At 39.2% G+C, this 14,041-nt stretch overlaps 1 protein-coding gene across 6 annotated transcripts in view; it reads right to left on the bottom strand.

The window, feature by feature from the left end:
• The window catches only part of LYN (LYN proto-oncogene, Src family tyrosine kinase), a 49,836-nt gene that overhangs the window by 14,862 nt on the left and 20,933 nt on the right, over window positions 1-14,041 (bottom strand). For 3 of the 6 annotated variants that reach the window (XM_038126882.1, XM_038126883.1, XM_038126884.1), the window contains exons 2-10: window positions 13,753-13,826; window positions 12,427-12,475; window positions 12,229-12,334; window positions 11,673-11,771; window positions 11,469-11,572; window positions 9,848-9,997; window positions 8,401-8,553; window positions 2,253-2,435; window positions 675-751 (exon numbers count right to left, since the gene is read on the bottom strand). In XM_038126882.1, coding sequence (XP_037982810.1) covers window positions 675-751; window positions 2,253-2,435; window positions 8,401-8,553; window positions 9,848-9,997; window positions 11,469-11,572; window positions 11,673-11,771; window positions 12,229-12,334; window positions 12,427-12,475; window positions 13,753-13,821 — 990 coding nt within the window. In that variant the 5' untranslated portion in view covers window positions 13,822-13,826. Of the gene's footprint in view, window positions 1-674; window positions 752-2,252; window positions 2,436-8,400; window positions 8,554-9,847; window positions 9,998-11,468; window positions 11,573-11,672; window positions 11,772-12,228; window positions 12,335-12,426; window positions 12,476-13,689; window positions 13,827-14,041 lie in introns of all 6 variants that reach the window. The other 3 variants (XM_038126879.1, XM_038126880.1, XM_038126881.1) reach the window with 1 other exon arrangement.

Raw genomic sequence — 14,041 nt, 5'->3', positions numbered from 1 at the left:
CATGCCTCCCTGGACACCCAATTCTGATAACTGTCCAAGACAAAACACCAGGCTTTGGGAGCTTTGATTGAGGCTTTGACACAGAAATCACTCTGAAGTCTCCCTTCAGATTTCATTTAAGACAGAGATAACTTGTCAATTAACAATCAGGATAACAACCAGGATAACAATCATCCTGGTTCATAAATCATACACTAGTACCTGAAATAACCATTTCACAATAATTTACCTAAGAATTTGAAACCAAGAAGGGTACACTGAGGTTTAAGAGGAGTGTGAACAGTTAACCTAACTTTAGAAGTAAAAAAATGACACATTTATTAACTTTGAAGGGATTTGCTAAGCAAAAACTCACAAACTTGTCCTTACACTTTCAATGTGTAGCTGCTCAAATTGAAAGCAGCCTTTTCACAAAGGAAGGCAGCTGGGTACTGCTGCCATCTGAAGAGGTCACCAGCAGTATCTAAGAGTTAAGCCTAACCACATAAACCCTTTGAAAACTCTTCCATCCACTTTCTCCTTTCAATTAACTGTATTTACTCAAAATTGACCTGTGAATTGCATTTTTTAAATGTAAAAATCCTTAGGATAAAATGGCCTAGTATGAGTTTCAGACTCTAAGAGAAGTAACATCAAAAAAAAAAAAAAATTTGAGCGGATTTTTAAAGTTTTACCTGAGCAGAGAAGTCGATTAGCTTTGGAAGCAACAGTTTACTTCCTTCATCACTCTTCAGAAAATCCAGCAAACTTCCTGTTAAAACAGAGAAAGATTAGATCAGTGCATCCTACTACAAAAATAAACGTCACATTGGTTTCTCTGGATAACAAAACTGATGCAGTGAAGTATTTTGATCAATTTTCAAGTTGACTACAGCAAGACAGTGTCTTTGCACGATTTAACGACAGGAACACCCAAATCAGCATGTCAGACATTCAAGTTTTGCTATTTCCCTGGCTGTAGAAAACTCCCATGAGAGCACACCTCAGTTCAAAGGGGCTGAGTTTGACAAGCATCCCACTCTCTGGACCGTCAGGAAAGCTGTCTAGGAAAATCACATACAGCAATCCTTTCCAAGTCATACAGACTAAGTGCCTCAACATTCGTTCATCAAGTTACCGGCAAAATTGCTTGAAAACAGAACAAAACAAGAAAAACTACTACCCAAGATAATCTGAGAAGGAAACTTTGCATATTTTGTGTAGTAATGCTCCATAGAGTCCTTTCCTAGTAGTGCAGCCACCCCTGCAGGACCATTCCTCACTCACCTTATGACACACACCTATATCAATTCAAGTCCCACATAAGGCAATTCCTAAAGTTTCTTTTAATTGCCTTGCTATGATACCAGATACAAAAGTTAGGTAGGGAGTCCAAAGGAACCAGTGCTATCCTGGGGGTTATCCTCCACTTCAGAAACAATAGAAAATGCTGCATTTAAGAAAACTGTAAAATGGTTTTTCTCACAAATGAAGTAATGAGTCTTAAAATTAAAGCCTCAGCCCATCTTAAGCACAGGAGCTCCTTCCCTTAATATTTGAACATTCAAAACTAACTCTATCATTCCTTTCTTTAAAAAGAAAGAGAACTAGTTTAGGAGAAGCAGAAGAATTCACTAAACTATTGCTTGCAGATTGTTGTGGTTTAACCCCAGCCATCAACCAGGCCCCATGCAGCCACTCACTCACTCCCCACTAGTGGGACCAGGGAGAGAATCAGAAGGGTGAAAGGTAGAGAACTCATGGGCTGAGATAATGACTCATTAAGAGGAAGAGGAAAAGCAAAAGCTGTGCACAGCAGCAAAGCAAAACAAGGAATTAATTCAGTGCTTCCCATGGGCAGGCAGGTATTCAGCCATTTCCAGGAGAGCAGGACCCCATCACATGTAATGGTTTCTCAGGTAAACAAACACTGTCACTCCAAATGTCCCTCCTTCCTCCTTTTTCCCCCAGCTTTATGTACTGAGCATGATGCCATAGGGTCTGGAATATCCCTCTGGTCACTTGGGTCACTGGGCCTGGCTGTGTCTCCTGCCACCCTCCCAAGCACCCCCAGCCCCCTCACCAGCGTGGCAGCACAAAAAGCAGGAAAGGCCTTGGCTCTGTGCAAGACCTGCTCAGTGATAACAAAAACATCTCTGTATTATTAACTCTGAGTTCAGCACAAATCCAAAACACAGCTCCATACACCCACTGGGAAGAAAATTAACTCTACCTCAGCCCAAATCAGCATGCAGAAGCAATGTTTTTCTCACCTTTTGCCATGAACTCTGTTATAATATAAATAGGCTCTTCTTTGGTCACTACAGCATAAAGCCTAACGAGCTTATCATGCTGAAGTGTTTTCATGAGGTTGGCTTCCTCCAGGAAGGCTTGCACAGACATTGTTCCTGGTTTCAGAGTCTTCACAGCCACTTTGGTACTGTTATGATAATAACCTACAAGGAGGGAATACGATCAGTGCGCTGAAGTCACTCTCCAGCCCCCAGTGCCCCGACTAGCAGGAATTTGTAAAGCAGGTGAGGTTGGATTCCAGGAATAGCTAAGAGCCTGAAAACAAGTGCCAGATGTAGCACAAATATTTATGCTAGAATTCCTTTTTATTTTGCAACTTACACAGCACTGCAGAGAAAAATGATCCATTCCCTATTTTTAGAAATCAGTTATCTGAAAAAAAATACAGCAAGCAAATGATCTTACTTCATACCAAGTTTCCATTCACAAGTAGCCCCTGAAATACTTGGTCAAGGCACGTTTCAGTGAACGTCCACTTAAACTGCCTCAGAACAATAGAGTCTAAGGACTGGCTGGAAGTTTTTGAAGTATCTTAAATCCCATGATTACACTTATTTCATGCATGCCAGTCTCATGCTTATAATCCTTCCTGTAACCCTTAGTGCTCAAAATGGAGCATTACGGGAAAAGTGCAGTCAAATGGTTCTCGTGACCAACAAGGACACGCTGCCAGGACTGCAATCCTGCAGTGCTCAGCACAAGATTTAAAATGTGATAACTTCTTATCACACAGCCCATGCCAGGAGTGGAGGAGACTGTGGCTGTGGCTCATTTCTCTGTTTAGCAAACCTTCTAATGTAACATTCTAATTATATAAAAAGCAACTGTCAGTAAAGAGAAAAGCAGCGAATTATTTTCAGATTTAATGTTTGCCAAACTAGAAATAAATGTCAAAGCAGCATTAAAAATATAGAGTAACAAGCACTGATCCTATAGTTTATCTTTACCCAAAAGTTCATCTTGTGATGTAATATAATACGAAAAATGAAGAAATAAAAGAGAGAGAAAGAGGGATATAAATGCAACTTTTATCCTTCACCACACCCATTGCAACATTGTAGAAATATTTCTCAGAAGAGGTGAAACCTTCATGACTCAACAAAATAACCTCATTTCCTTATTCAGCAACAATCTAGATCATTGCCATGATGGATACACCTCTAAACTGGAATCCACTATTTCCTTATGCTATTTATTATCCAACAAAAGAAATCAGTGGCAAAGCAAGGACCTAGCTTCCAGATCTTAAGTATTTGTTCTGAGCACTGCATCTTTTTTGAAGAAGGATCATCACCTGAGAAAAGCCACTATGCCACAAGCACAAAATATTCACCTTCATGATTATTAAATCTATTTTTCCAAACATGGTCAGGTCAAAACATAACAAAGACATTTCTCTAAGTTACCTAATAGTATGAAATTACAGTTACAGGTCAAATCCACTGTTAAAATTCAGGTATGTGATTTATAACTATCAGAAAAACAGAAAATAAATATATTTCTCTCTGTTTAAGAAGCAGAAAGACTATTTGTATCATTTCTACTATTCCATTCCATGCCCTATAACAGAGCATGGGCTCCACTCTCAATTTGTTGAATTCTCTACTGAATATACTAATTAATACAACTATTTCAGAGAAGAAATCATGACCAACACACTTAAAATTAACTATGTAACAATATTTTACATTCACTAAAGATATCCATCAAACTCAGGTCTTTTGTTTTAAAAAAGATAGTTTGCTTTACTGCAACATCTCAGTGATACTGAGGTTATCTGCTGTAAAAAAGTCTACCTTGACCCTCTGGTGGTAATGAACAAAACAAATAGCTGGTGAGAGCACTAGAAATATCTGATCTTGGATTTCTCTCATGTTCATTTATTTCATCATGTATTGGGAAGGATGGGACACCAAAACAAGGTGGCCATGACCTCTGTGAGCACACTCTGGTATTTCTAACAACTGCAGAAGAAAATACTTCCAAAGCACACATTACTTATATTTTAATTCAGAGCTTATTGAATAAGAGAATCTTTTACACCTGAGATGCAAGCAAGATGTGACTCATTAATAAACTACACTATAATCCCTGCATTTGCCTTGTTAACTTTCCTCTTAGCCCTGCTTGAGAATTCTCTTCATGGATTATTAATACCACAGAGCATCATGATTCACATCATATCAGTTCTCACTAGGAACAAAAATGCATAAAACATAGACCCTGCTCTTGCAGTGCTGCTCCGGTTCATCACATCACTAAAGGAGCTGCCCAGATGCACTGAACTCCATGGTCTAAAAACCTTTCACACCATGGCAGGAAGTCAGTCTCTCTGCAATTTTAGCTCCTGTTACAAATCAAATGTGAAGCAAGCAATAGCATGAAAGTCTGAGGATCGTGTGATGATGTCTCACACAACGAGCCATGTTCTTTTTTACGTATTAGAATTGAATTTTCCAAAAAATTTAAGTGTTTCAGGTATTTATTTTGAAGTTGATTACTATTATTTTGACAGAGTAGTGTCTTGCACAGCCAGGTTGTCCCTAGATTCTTGCATGGGCTTAATCAGGCCAAGGTGTGATATGAGCGTATAATAGACAAGTGAGGTTGAGCCTACCATTTCTGAATAGGACTGAAGATGCAGAGCTTTGTGAACAGGCCTCTACTATGCAGCTTTCTCCTTCCTCTACTTTTCCAGTAATTCCCTGCAGGGTATACTGGGAACAACTTGTTTGGGCTATGGAGATATGACACTGCCAGAAGGCAGATAATGGCTGGAGGAGTTACTGTTGGAGGAGGTACTGGGAAAGAGTCTGAGGAACAGCAGCTTCTCTGCATCCAGCTGCACATCAGCACTTCACTCCTTCACCTCCTAGAGCCATCATCCAGCTGCAGAACAGAATAATGCAGCAGCAGCTCCATCCCTCACTCATCTCCAAACAGCCCATTAAATGTGAAGGCAGAAAGCCCAGGCTGCACAACTGATGACCAAAACGCACACATAAACACTAACTTGGTAGCCTAAACCCAGAAAATCTCTATAAAATGCCTAAAATTGCATTTGTATTGATAGGAAAAAAAATGGAAAACTGATAGCAACTTTTCTTGGTGTAAAAGTAACTCCTCAGAGCTGGAGGAGATTCACCTGCCCATTCCATAAAACAGATTTTCTGCACAGGTCATACAGGAACACAGCCAAGTGCTGGGGGATATGGAGGCCTGCTTTTTATTCCTAGGATTTTCTTACTCCTTCCATAATATAAGTTAATTTCCTCCAAACGGTTCAATAGGAAGATGTCCACATGGAAGCCCAGAAAGTAGTTATAGATATACTAAAAAGAAAAGACCATACAAGCTATAATTGCATATCTTCACATTGCAGTATCAGCAATTATCTCTATATTCCCTATATTCTCTATATATCTCTATATAATCTCTAATTATCAGTATCATTATCTCTATATTCCCATATCTTTCAGAAACACAGAAGGGACCTGTAGAAAGCAACTGTGTCCAACACCCCCAGGGACACCTAGAGCTGGATGTCCAGGAATTGTGTCCAGTTGGCTTTTGATTCTCTCCAAGAATGGAGACACCACAACCTCTCTGGGCAACCTGTGCCAGTGCTTGGACACTCACACAGTGAGTGCTTGGAAGGAACCTCTGTGTTTGAGTTTGTGCCACTGCCCCTGCCCCTGTCACTGGGCACCACCGAGAGGAGCTTGGATCCATCCACTTTGCATACTTCCTTCAGCTATTTGCATACACTGATAAGATCCCCCTAAGCCTTCCCTCAAAAGAGAGGTGCTCCAGTCCCCTCATCATCTTTGAGGCTCTTTGTGGATTTTGTCCAGTAGCTCTACATCTTTCTTAACTCAAAAGCACAAGTCCTCTGAGCAGGACACTGTCCCCTCTGAAAGCACAATTCCAAGTATCCTTTATCAAGAAGAAATTTATCTAGCAATGAAATCATGGAACAACATTTCTAATTCACATGATGGCTAAAAAATAATTTTGTTCTCTTTGAGGAGGCAGTGTAAGAACCAGCTCTCAAATCAGGAGAGCACAGCAACCAGATTATTTCTCAGTACCTCTATATAACTCCCTAGGTGACCATTACAACACACAGTGTTTGCTGATACCCTGCACCACAGATCTGACCTAATATGCTTTTCCATCTTGAACTTCCTTGGTTCTAAGATTAACCATGCTCCTGATTTGAGAGGATCTGTGCCATGCAAATAATCTTCTTTCACTTCAGAAAGAAAGCAAAGAAGAGGAAATGCAGCGATTGCTTTCACAGTACATTAGATTTTCTCATAGTGCAGCAATTCAGACATAGGGCTCAGGCCCAGTTTAGATTTTAAAAAAAATGACAAAAACAAGAGGAAGCATCTTGAAGCAGAAAAAAACCACCCTTTTAAAGTTTTATTCTTTTCTGTGTGTATGTGCAGAAGTAGTCACTTCCCAAAATGACCTGCATTTTCAAGCAGGTGATTAACTCCTACCACAAAGTCTTCCACAGTGTTTCAGAGTAAGTTAAACATTTGTTGTCCTGGTTTATTATGCAGAAATAACTGCACAATGGTTTACACTTGTCCTGACTAGTATCTAAGTTGTCATTAATGTATTTCATAGTTAGGGGGTTTCTCTAAGCCTCTTGTGAAGGCAGATAAAAGGCTGAATTTGGCTATATCTATTACATTAGAGATGTGTTGCTTGCACTTTTTACATGATTTATACCAAAAGATTGCACCTAAGACTCAATTAGAGCTTTCTGATTGACATTGTAGTTGAGTGTGTTTAATTTTCCACTCAAACAGCACCAGTCTGTGCTTTGCTTTTCCAAACAAGAGCATCTCTTCAAAGCAATGACATTCCTGTCAGACTGACACACTCCCATGGATTATCAGAGACCCCTTCATAGCTTGGTATCTTCTAGCCAGCTTTGGGACACACTTTTAAGTTGCTCAGAAATGCTCTGCCCATAGAACCTTAGGTCTTAAAATTAATAATGATCATCATCACCATAATCTGATCTTTCATTATAACTACAACAAATTTATTCCTATTTAAACATGACAAAAAAAACAGACACAGGAAAAGGCTAAGAGAATGACTTGGCCTGAAAAAAACATCTTATTGAAGACTTTGGGAAGAAGACATAGTTTACCTCAAATAAGATGGCTAACTGGTAAAAAGTGTGTAAGCAATGAATAGTACATGTAATGTACTGTTACAGAACATGTAATGAGGAAGCCAAAAGAATAATCTGATGTCAGAAAAGGCAGCATTTCAAAAGATGATTAAACCATTTTCACATAATGTGACACTGGGCATAGCCCTTTGCCAATAGGAAGTCACTAAGGCTGAGGAAATACTGCTTGTAAGCCAACAAAGCAGGTTATTCAGGTTATAATAACATTGCTATCATTTTCTGCTGGGCATATATTAATGTTTACAACTTGCAAGTCTTATAGCAGTTTTATTACTGGGGTCTTGCCTGATGAGTCAAGGTATGGGCTGCTCAATCTCTAGTCTTCTTACTACATAAATCACCTACTTTCTGAGCAGCACCTTGGCAGACAACACTCTTGGGTTAAGTCTGTTCCCTTTTTTCACCCAGTATGGTAGTACCATGCACTACATTGCAGGATCTGTCTTCTTCACAAATGGACTATGATATCTCTATCCACAATTCACTAAAATACATTGTTTCTTTCTATTTCATATTCTTTAACACTTTCTGATTTGAAACAAAGTTCTGAGAGGCTCATTGGTTTTGAGATTCAGGAACCACATCTTACTATGATCTTGTATTTCTGCCTCAAAACATAACAAAAGACTCTATTGTCGTTGACCTTCTAAATTACAGTGCTAACTCACTATTTTTTTTCCTTTAAAAGACACCAAAAGGACTTGTTCCACCTCCTTGTCAGGTATCTATCCCCTTTTACAAGCCCTTTCTCCTCAAAAGAAGGTATATTCTGGTATATTTTGCTGTTTTACAAGTATACAGATCAGGTTCATGTCCACTATGTTTTTTGAACGACTCTGAAATGACACTTCCTTCAGAGTTAAATACTCATTTCAAAAGAATAAACTTACCCATCCAGACTTCTCCAAACTGACCAGCTCCAAGCTTCTTCACTAATTTAATCGATTCCCTTGGAATTTCCCATGCATCTTTATCCCATGGCTTTTGAGGTTTGGGACTAATACAAGCTTTTTCCAACTTTCTGCATAAGCCATCTGATTGCTCTGGTTTTCAAAGAAAAAAACAAAATACAAAATTCATTACACTCCTGTGTTGCATGACTTGAGACAAACGTTGCTTAATTGCACCAGCCAGCCCACAATAATGCTCAAAACAACCAGATGCTATGATGAAAATGTAGTCTTTCTGGTGCTTTCACAGAAGTTTAATGATCTGAAATTTTGCATTGAGAGACGAGTTTAATAAAAAAAAATTATCACATGCATCTGGTTACTGTCAGATTATTAAGGGGTTTTAGTACAATTTGCACCTAGTAAATACAGTATCAGATCTTATCACTGACACTATGTTGATTAAGATGCACACTGGAGTCAGGTTTGGGATCTGTATTCTGAATTTGTCATTAAATTTTCTTGCAACATAGTTTCAGACAGATGTGCATGCAAGCATAAGTAGGTCAACATTATTTTTTCTCTGGACACAGACCAGCTATAACTTTTATATGAATGTTGAATAATTCCCAGGTTTTCCAGCTGTGCTGAACAGCCAGCACAGGTATCTAACTATTCAGAAAAACTTCATGGCCAAGTCCTCAGAATGGCTTTGAAAAATCACTAAATGATTTTATACCCTACATTTTTTTGTCTTGTCTTGATTTCCAGTTACAAGATTTAAAAACCTGTATTTGGAGCTATTCAGCAGTAAGTTATGCAGAATGAGAAGTCAGTTTTGCAGCTAAAACATAGATAGACTTGTCCCTTCCTCTCCCCACCTTTTCTTTTTTTAAATAAATGCATACATTCTATGTGGGTGCAATTTTATTTCTTTGAAGTATATAGAGTATTTCTTCCTTTTTGATAATTAAAATTGATAATTAAAAAATTGAAAATTGATAATTAAAAAAACACATTTACAGGAAAAATAAAACCAATTTCACATTCAATACTAGGTATACAAGACAACATTCAGAAGTCTGTATGTATTCCTGCTAATTATGAGTAAAAATTTACTCTCAAATAAAATATCATTTGCAACGTAGGCAATTCTTATTATAGCTTCACATCACCCTAAGTTTGATGAATTGTGTTATAAAGCTAGTCTTCATTTCACAATGGTATTCCACAGAGCAACCAGCACTAGATCTGGTTACGGTAACAACAATACTTGGGTTCTAATCAGTTTTACTTTATCTTTGATAACATGCATGCCCAAGTTATTTAGGAAAAAAAAAAAAAGAAAAAAGAAAAGTTTTGAAACAAAAGAAGAAACCATTTATTTTCCTTCACGGGAAATAATGGCTGCATTCTAATAAGTAGTTCACTAAATGATTTAACTTACTTTGATAATGTTTGATCATATCATTGATGTTAGGAAAAGTTATTCTTGGAGAGATGTAAAATCCCCCATTGTCTAGACTCCTGATTTTGTAGTGCTTAATAACATCGCCATGCTCCGGATCATAGTCTCGTATGGAGAGAGAATAGCTGCCTGTGGATAAAGAAGGAACCCTCATTAACAGATAGCAAAAATCTACAGAGTCCACACATGCACAGTCGAGCCTAAGAAAATCACCAATTTGTCTGCTTCTCTTTTTGTTCCCTTATTTCCTCAAAAAGAATTTTGCAATTCACAGGAGGAAGTTAGCAAAAACCAGCCCTGAACTGGTCCCCAAAATGCTTATGGTCACACTTTCTTTTTCAGTCTTATTCAACAAACTCACTGGTTCCATATTCCAGGCAGCTCCACATTCAGTGTCCAGTTTTGCAGAAAGTCCCCCAGCTTGAGTAGAAGTGGCTGGGAGAGCAGGACCAGGGCTGTCATCCTGCTCAGGCAGAAGCTGAAATCTGGAGATCAGCATTTTAAAAAAGGAACATGCTGGTTGTCATGGGCCAGCTAGCAAAAGGATAGTTTGGAGATGCCTTCAGGCATAGAGGAGGGAGAGCAGATCTGTTGATCTGCTAGATCTGTTGATCCCTAGGCAGCCCTAGGGAGCCTAACATCATCTGGGATTTAAACTGGGGCAGGAGAGCATCTGCCTTTAGCTACAGCACTCTTTGTTTCTTCTACTTGCACAATTCTTGCCCATTTTCAAAGCATAAAAAATGATCTCACCCCCTTATCTCTCCTCACACACATATCCAGCAATTCTGGGGGGCTACTTTCCTATACTCTCAGTACTATATGTAGAATTTAGGAAACTTCCTTTAAGAACTTCATTTAGGAGTCTTCAGCTGAGAGCACAATGATACGGGCCCATTACAGATGATACCTAGTCAAGAACCTGCAGTATTAGAGCCAAAAAAGCTGCCCTGTGGAGAGGCATGACCTGCTGAAAGGCTTCATGTGTCTTCTTCTGGAGGATGCAGTGTTACAGCATCCAGCTGGAATATCCATCCAGACTTACAGTCAGAGCCCACAGGCTGGGGCTTCTCAAAGCTGAAGAGCCTGGAGACTTCACTAAGATTTTCAGCACAAAGCACTCTGTTTACACCACAAAATTTTACCAAAAAAGCTTTCTGAAAAGAATCCCACTACACTGGAGAAGTGAAAACCCTCATTATGCACTAACTATAACTTTAAACTTGTGGCAATGGATACAGACCCAATAATGGAAGACTATAGAATGCAGCAGCTACTGTTACAGTAATTTGGCTTTCAATAAAGAAGTCACAAACATTAAGAAAAGATGACACTTCATTCATTCCTGCTTCTTGTCACTGTAATCACACATGTAATGCTTTTTTTTTTTTTTCTTTTATCTCAGCTTTGGGTGTTAGCCTGCAACTCTCTTCTCTCTTTTTCTGGTAATTTTCTCGTTCTTCTCACTCCTACAGAACTGCAGAAAATTCACACAATAGGATGCACTGAAACTACTCCACACCCGATGCCAATTTTTCTGTAGACTGACTGCATGTTTTTTATCTCTATATCAATTCCAAAGTACCACCCCAAAACCTACCTTTTAATGTTTCACTTTCTCTGATAAGAAAAGCTCCAGGACCATTTCCAGGAGCCAGGAGTTGTCTTTCAGCATCTTTTCGGGTTATGTCTTTGAAGAACCATCTGAAAAGTATTCCAAAGAGTTAGAACCACCTCTTTCCCCACCCAAAAAGGATACATCACCAAGGTGAAGAACCAGAATTTGGAGTCTAGGAGAACTTACTCTTCTGTTTCCAGGGTGTTTACTTTTGCTACATAGTTGCTGGGAACGAAACCTTCTTTTCTTGTCGTGAGAGATTTTGCTCTCCACCATTCTCCAGATCTGAAAAACAAAAACGGGAGTACCCACAAGAAAGGAAAATGATAAACTGTTATTTAGGTTCTGGTCTGCGGAGAGCTTTGCCCAGGCTGAGAGAGAAGCACAACCTTTCCTCTGAGGTCAAGTGCCCTGAGAAGTCACTGGCTCCACTGGATCAATGTTTGGTCACTGTTACTGAGGCCAGCTGCCAAGCCAGAGAAACGTAGAATCAAAAATTGTTTGGGTTAGAAGGGACCTAAAAGATCATCCCTGTCATGGGCAGGAACACCTTTCACTACAGCAGGTTTGTCAAAGTCCCCTGCAACCTGGAATAACTCCATAAAGCATTTGCATTATCACATGTAGGAGAGCTCACTTATCAGTCATACACCTGTGGTGCAAGTAGGATAACAAAGCATTGTGGAGGGAATTAGATGAGCCCTAAGAAAATCTGCAATACAACCAGTATTGCCATACTTACTCTTCAATAACTTTCAGTTTTTCTCCTTTTTTGAAGGATAAGTCCTCTTCATGAATGCCATCGTAGGGATACAAAGCTACCACAATGACTCCCTGCTCCTCTGCATCTACAAAAGCAGAAAGACAAAGGCATGTTCACATCACTCTGCAGGCAGACATAGGTACAGCACATAGCTGTGAGATTTCTATAGAAACATACCTTGATTGACAAACCTCTGTCCTGGTAAGAGCTGTGCTTCTGGATTTGCCTACAATGAAATATGTCTTTAATCAAGCAGTTTTAGATCTTTGTGATGATTTTAAATTACAATTACATATTATACAGTTGCTTTGGTATCATCTGTCTTAAAAGGAAATATTCAGATTTTTTCCCATCATTCTTCAAAATACGTATTATATATAAACATATATTATTTATATGAAAACAAAAAATGTAGTAAGTCCCCCTAGATTTTAAATTGAGCAGCTCAGACCTTGTGATGGTGTGGCACAAGCTGTGGGGAAGAAGTTCACAGCTTTGGGACTTCTGCTGAAGAGGCTTTAGGTAGGGCACTCAAGCAGGACAGTTATTACCGTGTAGCTGTCCTGCTAAAGAGCTACAAGCATGGTAATGCCACTAAGACTGTGCAAGGGAAAAAAATGAGTTAATTCTAAAAAAAGGTAGTTTGTGATGTGTGTTCATGGACTGAGAGCACACTGAGCTCACTGTGTCAGCTGGGGAGAGAGGAGAGCAGGGAGCCATTCACACCTGCAGAGAGCAGGTCCCTGAACAGGAGCAGTCAGGACACGGTTTCCTCAGCACAGTAGAGAAGGTGGGGGGAAAAAAGGTACCAGTCAGGCTGCAAATTAGCAAACCCACTTGGCACCCAGCAGAATTCCCCATCCCAGTACTCTTCTTTTCAATGCCAGGCAGCACACATGGAACACGTTAGCCTGTTCCTCCCGCAGCACAGTGCTGCTCCCTGCACCACTGCACCTTCCCATCCTTACCCACACACCTCAGGCAAGGCTGGGTAGTGGCCCTCAGTGAGTAAAGCTGACTAGAGCTGGTGAAGAATCACCCATGTTTACTTCAGCCTTTAAATGGAATAACCAACGCCTGGATCCCATAGCTATTAAAAATCCAACACCAATGCTTTAGAAAGTGGATCTAAACTACTTCAGGTTTTCTAATATCATCTAGCATTCTTTTACAGACATGGTTATATCTACTCAGGCATTGCTAAGTTACTTTTTTTATGCAGAAAACTATGACAAACATAAAGTAGCACACCACCATGTTTTAATTTTTGTTCCTCTAGGTACTTATTCATTGAGGGTGAACTGCACAACACTAAAAGCCCAGTTGTGGATTAATGATAATTTGAATTTTTCCATGCATATGCTTTGGATTGAAATTTAAGTTACGCCAGTCATGCTTTGTTCTTGCTACAGGAAATCTCTCCTGAGACTATCTACTTACTGGCCTTTGCTGTTTATTGGACGTTGGATCCCTCACATAAATAGTTCGTTCAGTTTTACGTACTGGTTGATTCTTCAAATCTAGCCCATCTCCACGCAGATTCTCTTTCCTTTTTGATTTTATACACCCCATATTTCCTGTTGAAATAAAAAAGTTGTTAAAGAAAATCATTGTGCCATAAACCCTTTCCCATGAAATCATCTGAGCTACATAGTAAAAATGTACTTCCTTCTCATACAAAATAGTTCATGGGAAAAACAAATGAAGGTTAGGCTCGCACACTGATAGCTCTTTTCTGTTGCAAAGGAAAGAAATTACCTTGTCTCAATCCACAGAAGAAGTAAACAGTTAT

This window comes from Motacilla alba, chromosome 2, assembly GCF_015832195.1.
Source record: "Motacilla alba alba isolate MOTALB_02 chromosome 2, Motacilla_alba_V1.0_pri, whole genome shotgun sequence".
Taxonomy (NCBI): domain Eukaryota; kingdom Metazoa; phylum Chordata; class Aves; order Passeriformes; family Motacillidae; genus Motacilla; species Motacilla alba.
This window is presented reverse-complemented; position numbering and strand designations above follow the sequence as displayed.